The sequence below is a fragment of the Monodelphis domestica genome, chromosome 6 (assembly GCF_027887165.1).
Source record: "Monodelphis domestica isolate mMonDom1 chromosome 6, mMonDom1.pri, whole genome shotgun sequence".
In the NCBI taxonomy this organism is placed as follows: Eukaryota; Metazoa; Chordata; class Mammalia; order Didelphimorphia; family Didelphidae; genus Monodelphis; species Monodelphis domestica.
Window position 1 is genome coordinate 15,789,355 of NC_077232.1, and position 15,500 is coordinate 15,804,854.

The 15,500-nt window shown below is 34.8% G+C and overlaps 2 protein-coding genes across 2 annotated transcripts; both read right to left on the reverse strand.

Moving 5' to 3' along the window:
* Positions 1–200: 200 nt before the first annotated feature.
* Positions 201–1,166, reverse strand: LOC100028321 (olfactory receptor 14I1-like). Its single transcript, XM_001378345.3, has one exon. The coding sequence runs from the start codon at positions 1,164–1,166 to the stop codon at positions 201–203; it is 966 nt and encodes a 321-aa protein (XP_001378382.3).
* An 11,516-nt stretch (positions 1,167–12,682) lies between these two features.
* LOC100617205 (olfactory receptor 14I1-like) lies at positions 12,683–13,675 on the reverse strand. Its single transcript, XM_003341557.3, has one exon. It carries the CDS (start codon positions 13,673–13,675, stop codon positions 12,683–12,685), a length of 993 nt encoding a protein of 330 aa, XP_003341605.3.
* Positions 13,676–15,500: the final 1,825 nt, after the last annotated feature.

Sequence of the window (15,500 nt, forward strand, 5' to 3'; positions counted from 1 at the left end):
GTCATAATAATTCACTGTAAATATTAGTACTTGTGGGATGAACCTCTGTGAAGTCAAAATAAATTATTGCTTCATTCATTTCCACATAACATGGTTTAGGGGCTATTTCCTGGGAGTGGTAGAGATTTGGTGTTATTATTCACCTTTTGAGGCTAACTCCTGTGTCATCTTGCAAATATAAGCATCCAAAAGCATGTTCTTTAACTTTTTGATGCTTTCAAGGATGGATATTTCATGCTTAGGGAAAAAATCTTCCTGAGCATCTTGCCCATTGCAGCTAAAACCTTCTTGTTCCTCAGGCTGTAGATGATAGGGTTTATCAATGGTGGCAATATTGCATAGACCATTGCAACAAAAAGGTTTTGAATAGGTGATGTGTCTGATGTATCCCCGAGGACTGCAATCATTACAGAAATGAGAAATAAGATGAGGATCATCAACTGAGGGGAGCAGGTCGAAATGGCCTTGTATCGACCTTCCACAGAAGGAATCTTGAGCACATTGGAAAAGATGCGCACATAGGATGCAATTAAAAAAGCAAAGCAAGATAACAAAAAACATAAACTTGCTATAATTAATACAAACTCTGTCTGATACACACCAGAGGATGAGACTTTCAAGACATGAGGGATATCACAGAAAAATTGGTGGATCACATTGGAGCCGGAGAAGGGCAGGCGAAACATGTTCCCAGTGTGTACAGCAGAATAAATCAGCCCAGTTACCCACGAGCCAGCTGCTGCCCAAAGACAACGGGATGGCATCATGATGAGGCCATAGTGTAGAGGGTGGCAAATGGCCACAAAGCGGTCATAGGACATGGCCACTAACACAGCAAACTCTGTTGTTGCAAAGAAGAGAAAGAAGAAGACCTGAGCAGTACAGCCAAGGAGGGTGATGGTTTGACTGCCAATCAAAGAATCTATGATGAACTTAGGAAGGGTGACTGAGATGTTGCAGATATCCAACAAGGATAAATTGCTCAGAAAAAAATACATAGGAGAGTGAAGGTGTGGGTCAATAAGAATTGCAGCAATGGTGAGAAGGTTCCCCATCATGGTAGCCAGGTATATCAGCAGGAACAACACAGCATGTAAGACCTGCAGCTCCCATACTCTGGAAAACTCCATGAGGAGGAATTCAGTGATGACTGAGAAGTTGCCCATCCCTGATTGTGTGCTGCAATTTAAGTAGAATCAAACATCACTATAAATAACAGAAATGCAGTGTTGAAATAGAAGAGAGAATTAAAATAATTATTCAAGTAGAATATCCATCCAAATAAACCCATCCCATTATACCTGAACCTTGAGGAAATTCACACATATTTTAAAGTTAACAGAGGTTAGAGGAGGAATAATGAGGTTTAGATGCATTTAATAGCTCTGGTACAGAATCTTTAGCTTTACAGAATGATGCTAGTTTTCATAGTGTACACAGCTATAGACAGTGACAAAGATTATACTTGGTGCACTTTAGGAAGGTGAATAATGCCACTCCCAAGATGATAAAGAGAAGGACTTGTATCATGACCATGGAGAGCATGAATTTTGTGAGTGTGTGTATATGTTTTTGTGTGTATAAATCCATATATATATATATGGATTTATACACACACAGATATATATATGGGGGAGGGACAGATGGAGGAAGAGACAGAGAGATTGAGAAGGATTGAGACAGAGAGAGAGAGAGACAGAGACAGAGACCCAAAAGAGGGAAATTAAGCTTATAATGAAAAATTCACAGGGTTTATGGAAGAAAGTGGTTAAAAAATGATCAAGTATTATATAAAAGTAAGCAATTTTTATTGATAATATACTTTCAGAGTTGATTGAGTTCCCAACTAGGTCAGTGCTTTACACAACATAATAAAGCTCATTCATAGTAAAATCAGAACTTCAAACTAAATCTCATGATTGGACATCCACAATTTCCCTGTTACAGAAAAAAAAAATGAGAACTGCACATATCTAAGAAATGAATTAGTCACTTCTCTGTCCCCTGTGCAAATGATCAGTATATAATATGTATGTATTTGTTTAGGGTTAAAAGAACTAATAAGAGGTTAAAATAATCTCTGACCAGATACCACTTATACATTTGTTTGTTTCCTGCTAACCCCATCTGTGCAGTCCAACACTTTTGTACTGAACAGGTATTTTAAGAGCTCTGATTCTGAGTTAATGAGTCAGCAATGGAGCAACATTTGACTGCTAAGATGTGATGCATCATTTTTGCTAACACTGTCCACATTGGAGATTTTGGTTATTATAAGGGAAGAAACGACATTGCCAATATGTTCCCCAAAATTTGAATGGCTAGCAGCAGCTATTTTAACCTTCAGTCTAAGGATATCATGCCTGTGTAATAAATCCCTTTTTGTCCTCCCTCAGTGATATTTACTCTTCACATAAGGTGAATAAGCTTCTCCCTATTTCTTTGGAGAGCATTTTCCCTTCCTTAGACTAGATCTAGCTTGAGGCTTATCTCTGACTTCCATCTCATTCAATTATCAAATGACAGAACTAAGATTTATCAAGTTATTAATTTAATTTAATACAATTAATTTAATAACTAATTGTATCCCTCCCTATTTATTGAACCCTTAGGTTCCCTTCTTTATCGCTAATATGTGGACATCAGAGGTAGTATCTATAAAATTATGGATTTAAAGGATATTATCTGGACCTACCAGAGCTAGCATTTATGGTTCCAATGATTTCTGCATCTTATTTCTTATTGTGTGAAAGGAGTCTGTTTCTCCAGATAATCCACAGTTGAAATGAAGTACTGGAAGACAATTTAACAATGAAAAGGAAGAAGGACTCGTGTTTTTATTTTTTAATTTTACAGGGAATTTCTTGGAAAAGCAAACTATGTCTTCCAATACTGATAGCCTTCTTCTCTGGTACTAATGGCCTAAGTTTTGTCCAAGGCATTAAGTATTTAAGTGACTCATCCAGACTTATAGTTTGTTTAAGAGGAAGGATTTGGACTTTGATTTCCATTATCCAGGGTAAGATTTTTATCCACTATATTTGCCCATTTCCTTTAATATAATGTGTTTTATATATGGTATATAACATAATTAATATAATTTAATATAATAATCCTTTAAATCAATTTCCCCCTGCAACCTGTTGACAGCATTTGCTTTGGTTAGAAGGCCAAATATAAAGCTGTCTGTAAGAAATAAAGATGGAGATGAAGAGGAATAAAATTGTATAGCTAGATACAAAAAATCAGAGACATAGAAAGATATAAATAGAAGTAGAGACAGAGAGAGAAATATATTGATAGACATTTATAAAAAGATGACTAATACATGATACATACTTCAGGCAGTGATATGGGTTTACTAATATAAGAACATATACATATATGTATATATGCATATACACATACATATAGAGAGATAACAGAAAGTTGATAAACCAGTATCATCCATCCCCTCAACCATAACTGTTTTTCTTGATCTCACCTTCTTGTCCAACTTTCCTCCTATACTTGAATTTTCCAAGACTACATGAGAACTTATTCTGCTACCATTCCAAAACTACAACATTTAGACTTATGTCTGCATATATTCATCATGAACAGACATGCAAATACATATATGCAAATGCACATGTATTCATGACATCGTTTTCATTGTTTTCCAGAATTCTTCCACCTCCCCCTTTAGCCAAAAGTCTATAAGAAGCCACAGACTTCAGATTCTCAGAGGAGAACTCAATATAAACTTAGAGGGCTTCAAGTCATTCAAGCAAAGTCTCTTAATTTTAATTTTCACTGAGAAAATAGAAATATTTTATTTAAATATTTCTGTCATATATAAATGCCCTTTTTATATCATAAAAGATCTAGCAGCTATATAGTATTTACTTCAGACAACTTACTAGTGGCTTCCACCTAAAAGATTTAGTGAAGGTCCCACATTTCTTCACAAGTAACTGAGCGATATCTGAGACCTTGGATGTTGACAGTTTTCCTTGTCTAAATATCCCTTTCAAATATGACCAGGAGAACAGAAGCTCAAAAATGGAAGGACTTAAAGGTCCTTTGACCAAGCCCCTTATTTACAGAAGAGGAACAGAGACAAGCACGCTCTCACTCTTGGTTTGATAGAGAATTTAAAAGCTAAGATGAAATTCTTATGTTTTGATACCAGTCAACTGAATTTAACCAAATAGAATGAGCTGAATTGAAGTCAAATTGCACTCAATTAGTTTAAAATTGCAACACTTCTTGTTTTAAATTTAAATGAAAGATGAAAGAATGAAAGGCACAGAGAGATGAAGTTAGAACTAAAACAGAGCTCCTACATCCTCCAGTTATCTTTGCAGTACTCCATAATAACAATTTTGCTGGAGACATTCAAGATACATTGAAAATTTATATTTTGCCCAATTCTTCTCATGATCAATGACATTAATTTGCTGTTAAATGAAGATAAAATTGGGATCTATCATCACTGATCAGATCAATAATTTATGAACTATATATATATATATATACATATATATATTGCTCTTGAGAAACAAGATATTTTTAATGTATTATCTTCTTAGAGGATCCTCAAAGCTATTACTCTCCCCATGTTATATGCATATCAGAGTCTTAACAAAGAAGAGGAGCTTATATATAGTCAAGACACAAGTCAACAAACATTTATTAAGTGTCTATTATACTCCAGACACTATTATAAATAATGGGCTTACAAGTCAAAAGTCAAAAGTCAGTCAAAAGATAGTCCCTAACTTCAAGGACCTTATTTTATAATGGGGCAAAAAATGTGCAAATAACTATTTTCAAATGCTAGATACAAGAAGATTTGGAGATCATCTCAGAGAGAAGTAACAAACATTACCAATTTAATAAACATCAGAAGGAGGATTTGGATTCATGTTGTCCTTAATTTTAAATCATTGTACTTTCCACTCTGTGATGTTGAACTGTATCTCTGAAAAAGAATGACTCTAAAAGACATCATCCCCATGACTTTACACTCATGCATTAAGCAACTGAGTAAACTGATTAGTCACAAATGAAAATAATAAGAACAATACCTGAGTTATTTGTTCTGAGGCTTATACTTTCCAGTATTTGTTGTTATTCTGTTTTTTTCTTCCATACAATTCTCTCTCTTTCTCTCTGTCTGTCTGTCTGTCTCTCTCTTTCTCTCTCTCTCTCTCTCTCTCTCTCTCTATATATATATATATATGTATATATATATATATATATACGTATATATATAAAAGATAGGAAATTAAACTCTAAACTTCTGATCCTACTGGTGTTAAAGAGCTATTTGATGATTCTTACATGCTATCACTTGGTAAAATACATTTCCCAGTGTATTTTGTAGAAGGTTCTGTGAAGTCACCAGAGTATCCAAAGTAAACATCATCATGACTTTGGTTTCTATGGATTTTCTGACCCTTCCCTTGAGAATAATTAAATAGAGTATATTTTCTTTTATAAATAACATGGGGGGGGGGGATTTTCCCTTTTGTCTCATTAAAATACCAGCCACCAAAAAAATTGGAAAATGAGTGGATGCCCTCCAGTTGGGGAATGGCTGAACAAATTGTGGTATCTGTTGGTGATGGAATACTATTGTGCTCAAAGGAATAATAAACTGGAGGAATTCTGTGTGAACTGGAATGACCTCCAGGAACTGATGCAGAGTGAGAGGAGCTCAACCAGGAGAACATTGTACACAGAGGCTGATACACTGTGGTAAATTCAAATGTAATGGACTTCTTTACTAGTGGCAATGTACTGATTCAGAACTATTTGGAAGGACATATGAGAAAGAATGCTATCCACATCCAGAGGAAGAACTATGGGAAAAGAAACACAGAAGAAAAACAACCACTTGATCACATGAGTTGGTGGGGCTATGTCTGGAAAAGTTGACTAAAAGATCACCCTAGTGCAAATACAAATATTAAGGAAATGGGTCTTGATCAATGGCATCTGTTAAACCCAGTGGAGTTGTGCATCATATATGGGAGGGTGGCAGGGGGAGGGAAGGGAGTCTTGTAACCATGGAAAATTATTCTAAATCATCTAATTAAATAAAATTTTAAAAAAGAAAAGAAAGATAAGGATAAACTGGGATGGGAGGATAAAATGGAAAGATCAGAGATAAGAAAAAGTGATCCAGTTGTACAAAAATGTTTCCAGCAACTCTTTATGTAGTGGCAAGGAATTGGAAATTGAGGGGTTATCCATTATTTAGCAACCGGTGGAACAAACTGTGGTATTTGTGATGGAAAACTATGGTCCCAACAAAAAATAATTAACAGGATGAGTTCAGAAAAAAAACCTAGAAAGACATATGAATTGATGCGAAGTGACATGAGCAAAACCATAAAGTGTATATGTTAATAGAAATATTTTATGATAATCAATAGTGAAGAACTAAACAATTATCAGCAAAACAAGGTTCCAAGATATCCAGAAGGGACTTATTTTATTTTAAATGCTATCTGTAGTCAAAGAAATAACTGTTGGAATCTTATTGTTAATAAGATTTAATAATAATTTTATTATTGTTTATGTATTAATTAATCATTTATTATATATAATAAAATATCATATACTATATTACATATAATATATAATAATAAAAATAATAACAAATAAATAATTAAAATAATAAGATTAATAATAATAAAAAACAAAAAATACTTTATTTCTTTTTATTAAATTGTATATATGATATGTATATTCAGTTATGACAGGGGAAATATGGAAATAAATATTGCATGAAAGCACTAAAATAAATAAATAAATAAAAATAAAAGAAAATATCAGCTCCTATAACAAAGGCTATTAGGAGTCTCTCAGTCCAGGAGAGTCTTAGATGATTGTTAAACATTTATTAAGAACCACATGAGTCAGGCATTGTGTTAAGATTGGTGGATTAAAATACAAACACAATCCTTGCATCAAGAAGTTTACAATCCAGTGGAGTAAAACAACAGACAAAAAGAGGTTAAAAGCATAGAGCAATAGGGAAAGGAAGGTGGAGAGGAGAAAGTACTTGACATAAAAGCCCTGAAGAAAAAGTCCAAAAGCTGTGCAGCTAGAATGGAATGAAGAGAAGAATTTGTTGGGCTCCCTCCTTAAATAGAGTTTTGGGGACTCATAGCTCTGTTCTGCATTTGGAGGGTTCATTTGGATACATAAAGAATGCTTATGAGATATGAGTTACCAGGATGATTCAATTTGGTATCATAATGAAATATCCCAATAAGAAGTCAAGTAATGCTGGATCATACTGTATAGGTCTGATGGTTAGAGGATATGAAGAATAGAAAGGATGAATGGAGCCAGGTTGTAAAAAAAATAGTAGCAAACAGATTTCCTCATATTTTATTCTAGATATTAAAGTGACCCACTTCAGTTTAGTTTGTTGGGTTTTGTATTTTTCCTGGTGGATAATATGTCCACTCTGTACTTTAAAAAAAATCCCTTCAGCAGCTGAATGAATGACCAGAGATGAACACTCATTTAACCTCCAGAGATCTCGGAAAACATTTTTTAAATATTATTTTTTCTCAATTTCATGAAAAAAATTTTAACTTCATTTATTTAAAGTTTGAGTCCAGTTCTTACTGTTCTTCTCTCCTTCCTCTTCCCACTATGCAGCTAATGTAAAAAAAAAATCACCAAATGTCCAATGATTCCATGTGTACTTGTGGACTTTGCAGCCCTCCGCTCTCTGAGGTTACCTTGGAAAAATAAACTCATGAAAAAGAAAGTAATTGTTTTTAGATTATGTCTAGCACCTATGGATTGTAAGGGAGAGGAAAGGTGAAAGGAAATATATTTGGAAGAGGGCAAATCTCTCCAACTCATCACTTCTGCTTGACCATTTCCTTCAGTAACTTTGAAAAAATATTTAGAATATACCCGTACTTTGACTCTGAAGTAAATGCTAAGAATTTTATTTCTTAAGAACCATTATCTTCCAGATGGAAAACAGGGGGAAAACATGTGAGATTTGGAAGCAAATGTCAGGGTTCCACTTAAAACTGCCACTTTTAATATAACTTGAAGCAAATTCCTTTCCCCTCTTTATACCTCCATAATTAAAGACTTGTGCAAAAGGCACACAAAAGTGTTCTTCCAATAATTAGTCTATGAGAATCTAGAAAATCAAAAGCCAATGTTGAAGACAGAGTTATGGTTGAGCTTCGCAGGTCTTCAGTCTTATCTTAGGCAGGTTTGGAACCTTCAGGAACTTGCCCTACTGTAATCAATTGTTCAGGTGAGTGAAGCAGCTAGTAGATCACTCAGTAGATAAGGTCTGGGTTTTATATGTATTATTTGCAAAATGAAAATACAAATTATGTTGTAAAATAACTATACTCATAGTATCTTCAATTTATATGCCATTTCAAAATTACTATTACTGCCTTACAATAATCTGTTGATGCACAGGGGAGATTATTCCCATTTGCAGATTAGAATGGAGAATTCTACCATTTACCTATTTTACTCAGCTAATGGCCAGTGGATAAAGTTGAGCCTAGAGTTAGGAAGACTTCTTTTCCTGAATTCAAGACTGTCCTCACACTTTCGAGCTGCGTAATTCTGGCAAGTAATTTAATCCAGTTTTCCTCAGTTTTCACATTTGCAAAATGAGCTGGAGAAGGAAATGGCAAGTTAATGTACAGTATCTTTGCCAAGAAAACCTCAAATAATGTCACAAAGACAAAACTGATAAATGATTAAACATCTGAGCTAGTAGTCACTGGATCGAATATTAAATTATTAAATGCAGTGTCTCTGCCCCTCTCTGTCTCTCTCTTATCTCTTTGCTTCTCCTGTCTCTGCCTTTCCATCTCCCCAGTTTTTATATCGCTATAGTATCAATTTATACACAGACACATAAATGTATATCTCTGTTATGCACATATTGCTTTTGAGAAACATTTAGAAATTTGTACATTTATAAAAGAATATTTCTTAAAAGACTGTCATTTCATACATATAAATATACATATATAATATCTATAAATATACATTTAGATATAAAATCATTTAGTCCTGGGATGTTCTCTCCAAAATCAGAGTCGTAGAAATCTTTAACAGTGTCTAGTCCACAGTAAGCATTTAATAAGTGCTTATTGATTGATACTACTAAAAATCGATCATATATTTTTCTTCTCACTGTTCTGTCTCTGGATGTGGATAGTGTTCTTTCTCATAAGTTTCTCAAGATTGTCCTGGGCTCTTTCACAAGAAGGAATCGCTTTCAGTTCAACCAAAGGAAAGAGTCCTAGGTCTCACCCATGGGCAATTCCATGAAGACTGGAATATACTAAGTTGTGAATGGGGATATGACTACAATGCAAGATCCTCTAGAAATTGAATCTTCCCTGATTTTTTCTCCCCTTTCAAGGATATTTTCCTGAAATTAATCTAGAACTTCTTTTTCTTGAATACAGATGTCAGATGTACAAAGGTTTCTTCTCTTTCAAACTCTCAACAACTCCACCTTTCACATAAGCATAGAAGATTGTGTAACCAATCTCTGTAAAGAGGTTGGTCTTGTGCAAATAGGTTTTGGGTCTGGGCTGCCACTGGAGTACCCTTCATACTTTTCGGTTGACAAAACTAAGGTTGTAGAAGGTTTCAGTGAAAATTTTATGGAGTTAATGGTAGGTATCACAGTGTCAGAAGACAGAAAATCTCCAGGCAGTTAAAGCCTCCGAAAAGCCTCCAGAAGAATCACTATGTGATTTCAGTCTTGTTTATTGTTGAGTTCTTCAATCTTGTCCAACTCTTCATGATCCAATATTCCATAGCATGCCATTAAATATTAGGCACTTGCAAAACATAGAGACTCTGATTTTCAAAGAGCTTTCACATCTTTTGCCTCTTCAGAATACATTCAATAGTACTGATGATTCTTCACTTTGGTGCCCTTAGTAGCACTACCAGAGGACACTTAGTGAAACTGCCTCCATAAATATTAAAAATAGAATGCCACTGATGTTATTGCTCCTGTTGTTTTTGATGATGATGATGATGATGAAAGTGCTAGCAGAAGCAATCCATGAAATGAGCACAGTACAGGGGTCATCAGAAACACTAATAGATATTTTAGTAATTGTTTCTTACTTAAGACTCAGATCTTCCATTATATTGGGTTTTAGCAATGAGAAAATATAACCTATGGCATATAAACAATTAGAAGGCATGATCATACCCTGTAATGATTATGTCCAGCATCATCATAGTGGGAAAAAGTTTTAATCAACATGATCATGTATTAGCAAGAATTTGTGATTTTTAAATTTCCTCCATCTTGCTTGGTGTAGCACCCGGGAATGTACACACCCACACTACACGGGCATGTGCTAGCTAATGACAAATCAGAAAAATCTAATTGCCCCCTTGGGCTGTCCTAAGCCAAGCTTGAGCTACCATTGGCACGTGTGAGACACAGGAAGTGAGGTAGAGAACAGCCTCTGGAGTTCTCATCACTTCCTGTGGAGAAGGCTAGAGGCCAGTTCAATCCTGGAGCTTGAGCTTGGAAGAGGCCTATAGACAGCTTTCCTTCAGATCAGTCACATGAGTGATATGGACTGACTCCCTTCTCTGCCTTGGCTCTCCAAGGCCTTAAACTCCCACTTGGCCCAGCCTCAGCCAGAGTGATTTGAATTAACCTCCTTTCCTTCTCTCCCTCTCTGTTTCTCCCTCCAATAATTTCTTCCTCCTGTTGTAATTAAATCATCATAAAACTCCATTTTGACTTGAGTGTTTCAATTTTGGGATTTTATAAGTAAAATCCTTGGTGACCTATAATTATTATATCCAGTCTTTAACACTAAATTTGAATCTAACAAATTGGATGATAAATTGATTTTCCTTTATATTTTTGATTTTAATATTTTCATATATATATAGCTTGTCTCAGATATGACACTAATGAAATCAAATTTTACCACTGAATTAATTTCTAATCAAGATAGAAAGAGTAAAGTCATGCACACAGACAAACAGCTAAGACAGACAGACAGAGACACATGAGAAGCATTTATTTTAGGGGTCAGAGTCATTTTAACATTTATATACAACTCACTGAACAGAGACACAGGACAGAAGATTTTTTTCTATCAAAGTGAAAAAGCAAGTTTGTACTATAATTAATTTTCTTTGCCTTTTGAAAAGCATAAGGGCCTCATGTTTTTTATAGACCCTGAAAGTCAAGTCCCATTTTAGAGAGCACCCACACATCTTGGAGGTGAGTAGGGCATATTTTATATACCCTAGTATTCATTTTTTTAATAGAGCTTGTCTATTTGACCTAGTTTAAGTTTAGTTTCAATAATTCATTTTTGTTTAGAAATGAAGTATTTATTTTGCACAAGAAGAGTTGGACAGCTTGAAATTGATCCATGCTTCCTTCTTTCTTGACTTGCTTTGACTTTTTTATTTTTTAGCAGATGCATACGATTTTCCTTAATTAATAAGCTAGGACAGGTCACATAGAATAATTTTATTTTTTGAGGAGTCTTCTTTAGTGTGCCTTGGGTCAAAACATTTGATAGAAGTGTTGATCACCAGGATTTAAATGAAAGATTTCCTCTATAGGGTAGAAAATTTATTATGTTTCTTTCATACACATGTATTCAAATATATGCATATGCATGTTATTATTGTTAATTTTTATTTTACCTTCAAATATTTTTTTGGGGGGGGGAGGAGAAGTGAGAAGAACACCAAGAGAACTCCACAATTAACAAGATAGACATGAGCCTCTAGGCAATTTGTAAAACTTTGGTTATTGAATAAGTATATTTTGGGGGGATAGAGATGAGTAAAGCCTATCAACTAATACCCACCAGTGGTAGGAGGACTAAAGTCTAAAAAATAGCATAATCAGATATATGGAAATATATCTAGATATCTATATCTATATCTTAAACTATCTATATATTTATATGTGAGGTCTAAATAAAGACAATTGCAGTTTTACCCATTAAGTATTGATTCATAGAAAAAAAGTCATATCTATTATAGATTATTAAGGATGAGCAGGTTTTATGTAGGAAAGTGGGTGATTACTACAAATCAAATATAGAATTCTAATAAGATAGAATGGATGTGGGAGCAGCTAGGTGGACCAAGAGATTGTGAGCCAGGTCTAGAGATGGGGCATCCTGGTGTCAAATCTGACCTCAGACACTTTCTAGTTGTGGGACCCTGAAAAATCATTTAACCCTCATTGTCTACCCTTTTCCACTCTTCTGCATTGGAACAAATATACACTATTGATTCTAAGATGGAAGGTCAGGTTTTTTATTTTTTTAAGAAGAAAGAATGTTTGTGAAAGAACGGTAGCAAATGTGTTTGAGGAAAACTTTTTACAGTCATTCTGATAATAACTTTAATTTGAAATGATGTGCAGTAGCTCAAGAGCATAATCAGTGCTTCTCTGAGGCCTCTGAGGTTAACAATTGCTTTATGATTAGATGAATTTGTCAATATGAAAGTAACATCTCTTAATATATATTGTGTTTATTTTTAATGATTGACTCATTCAATTCCATTGAATAATTTTCTCACTTTTAATTTAACTATTTTGGTTATTTTATACACAAAGATATTAACTTTTTGCTTCATTTCTTTTTTTATGGTTGTGCCATCTAGCCTATTCAACCTCCCATCCACCTTTCCTTATCTTCTTAATTTTCTTAGGGTTAGAAACATCCTTTCTGAGAAATAATGCCATCTTGATTATTCTAATCAGCACAACTTTGATCTTCTTGTTTCTCAGGCTATAAATGATAGGATTCATGAATGGGGGCAGTACTGTGTAGGCCATTGCAATAAGAAGGCTCTGAATTGATGATTCTTCTGATGTTGGCCCCAGGACTGCAATAATTGCAGAAAGGAGAAATAAAAGAAGGACAATCAAGTGAGGGGAGCATGTAGATAAGGCTTTGTAGCGGCCTTCCACAGAGGGAATCTTGAGCACATTGGAGAAGATACGAGCATATGATATAATTAAAAAGATAAAGCATAATAAGAGAAAACATGAGCTTATGGCAAGGAGTAGATATTCAGTATTGTACACATTGGAGGCTGCAACCTTCAAGATCTGTGGGATATCACAAAAAAACTGGTGGATAACATTGGATCCTGAGAAGGGCAAACGAAACATGTTCCCTGTGTGTAGAGCAGAATAGACAATGCCCATGAGCCATGAACCAACTGCTGCCCCAAGGCACCGAGCTGGTGTCATGATCACCCCATAGTGCAAGGGATGGCAAATGGCCACAAAGCGGTCATAGGACATAGTCATGAGGAAAGCAAATTCTGTTGATCCAAAAAAGAGAAAGAAGAAAATCTGAGTATTACATCCAAGGAGGGAGATGGATTGAATGCCCATCAAGGTGTTAACAATGAATTTGGGAAGAGTGACTGAGATGTAACAGATATCCAATAGGGATAAATTGCTTAGAAAAAAATACATGGGAGCATGGAGGTGTGAGTCAGTGACAACTGCAGTAATAGTAAGAAAATTGCCCATTATTGTTGCTAAATAGATGAGAAGAAAAAAAATTGCATGTAACACCTGCAGCTCTCGGATGTTGGCAAATTCCATGAAGAGAAATTCTGTGATAATGGTAAAGTTGGTCATGTCTACTGGTACCCTGTAAATGATCACAAATGAAAATATACTATGAATAGAGGATGAAGAAGCAAAAAAAGGAGAAAACTGAAATTCCTACTCACTTAGGGGAGCCATGAAAACAAAGTCTGTACCACTGAACAGAAACCTTATAAAGAAAATCAGGTTCCATGTCATCTGAGATAGAACTTATGATACTGAGGAGAGAGATGCTAACTCTAGAGCTGAGTCATTAATCAGTTACCATCTAGAGCTACTAGAGTCTTTGTAATGTAGAGTTAGGTAGTGAAATGGATATAGCACTAGACCTAGAGGCAGGGAAACATGCTAAAACCCAGCCTCAGACAATTTTCTAACTGTATGACCCTGAGCAAATCAATTAACTCCTGTTTGTTGTTACCTCTAGAAAATGGGTTAATTACTGCACCCACTTCCTTCTCAGGATCAAATGGGATAATAATATATAAAGCATATATATAAATATATATATAAAGTACTTTTGTGCCTGACACAGAGTAAGCACTCTATTAATGTTTATTATAATTATTTTTCTTGTTGTTGCTATTATAAGGTGCAGTTGGTCAGAAAACAGCAGGAAAGTACTATCTGAAAAATGTGAGGAAAGACAATTTAGAGAAAGAAAAAATGCGTGACTGGGCTGTGCAATAAAGGGAAGGTGATGCATTTTTTTACTATTAGTTTCCATGTGATATGGGAAAAGAGACAAAGATCATGGTATATTTCTAAAAAAAAAAATAGTGGCGATATAGCATTTGAGTAATTTTATGATGTTTCTAATTCTGTAGTCCTTAAATTTCCCCCCCCCTAAATTTCAAGGCTTTCAATTTGTAAATTATATGAATTATTTCTTTTGAACATATTCTTTTCAATCAGCAATTTTTTCCTTATACCTCTTCATTCCCAATTCCAAATGACAACAAAAGGAAAAAATCCAACCATTATTATGAATATGCATTATCTAATGTTAAGGTCCAGGGTTTTACCCACCACCATGGAAGTCCACGATCAATGCAAACAGGCAGAGAAAGGCCATTTATTGAACTGATACGGGCATCAGCGGGAACCTCTATCATCAGAGTTCCCAGTTGCTTCTGACAGGCTGGGCTTTAAATTCTTTTCTGTAAGCCCAGTTTTCCAGCCCCTTATCCTTGGAATTTTGCCTGCATGTATGGCTCTTATCTGCTTCCTACTATTCTTGGAACTTTGACAATTCTATATTATTGGGGTCTTCCTGGCCTGTTGTTTGACATATTTATTGGGGTCCTCCTGGCCTTTATCTGGTACCTACTGCATCTGGCGGTTTGGCATATTTACGGTTCTGACAAGTTTCTCAAGGCTGACCATCTCATTAGGCCTTCCTGCTAGGATTTGGCCATTTTCCGGCCTCCCTCACTAGTAAAAAAACGTTGGCCATTCTGAAAAAAGTCTCATTCTGAAATGAATTATTCACTTTTTTTCTACAAATTGGGAGCAAGCTTCATTATAAGCCCTCTGTAATTAAAGTTGATCATTATACTGACCAGAGTTAACTCTTTCAAATTTATTTCTTTCCCAAAATTTTGATATTGTATAATTTTTCTCCAATTCTATTGACTTCAGCTCGCATCAGTTCATAAAAGTTTCCCCAGTTTTCTCTATAATCATACCTTGAATAATTTATTACAGCATAAAATTTTTCTGTCATTTTTACATAATATAACTTGCTGGATCAATTCCCAGTTTATGAGTACCTCCTCAGATTATAATTCTTTGTGGCTTGAAAAAGAAAATAATAAAAATAAATTAGATAAAAAGTAAATTAAAATAAATATTT

What these genes read in the sequence shown, in the direction of transcription:
- LOC100617205 (XM_003341557.3), bottom strand. Translation starts at nt 13,675, where the DNA reads ATGACCAACTTTACCATTATCACAGAATTTCTCTTCATGGAATTTGCC.
- LOC100028321 (XM_001378345.3), bottom strand. Translation starts at nt 1,166, where the DNA reads ATGGGCAACTTCTCAGTCATCACTGAATTCCTCCTCATGGAGTTTTCC.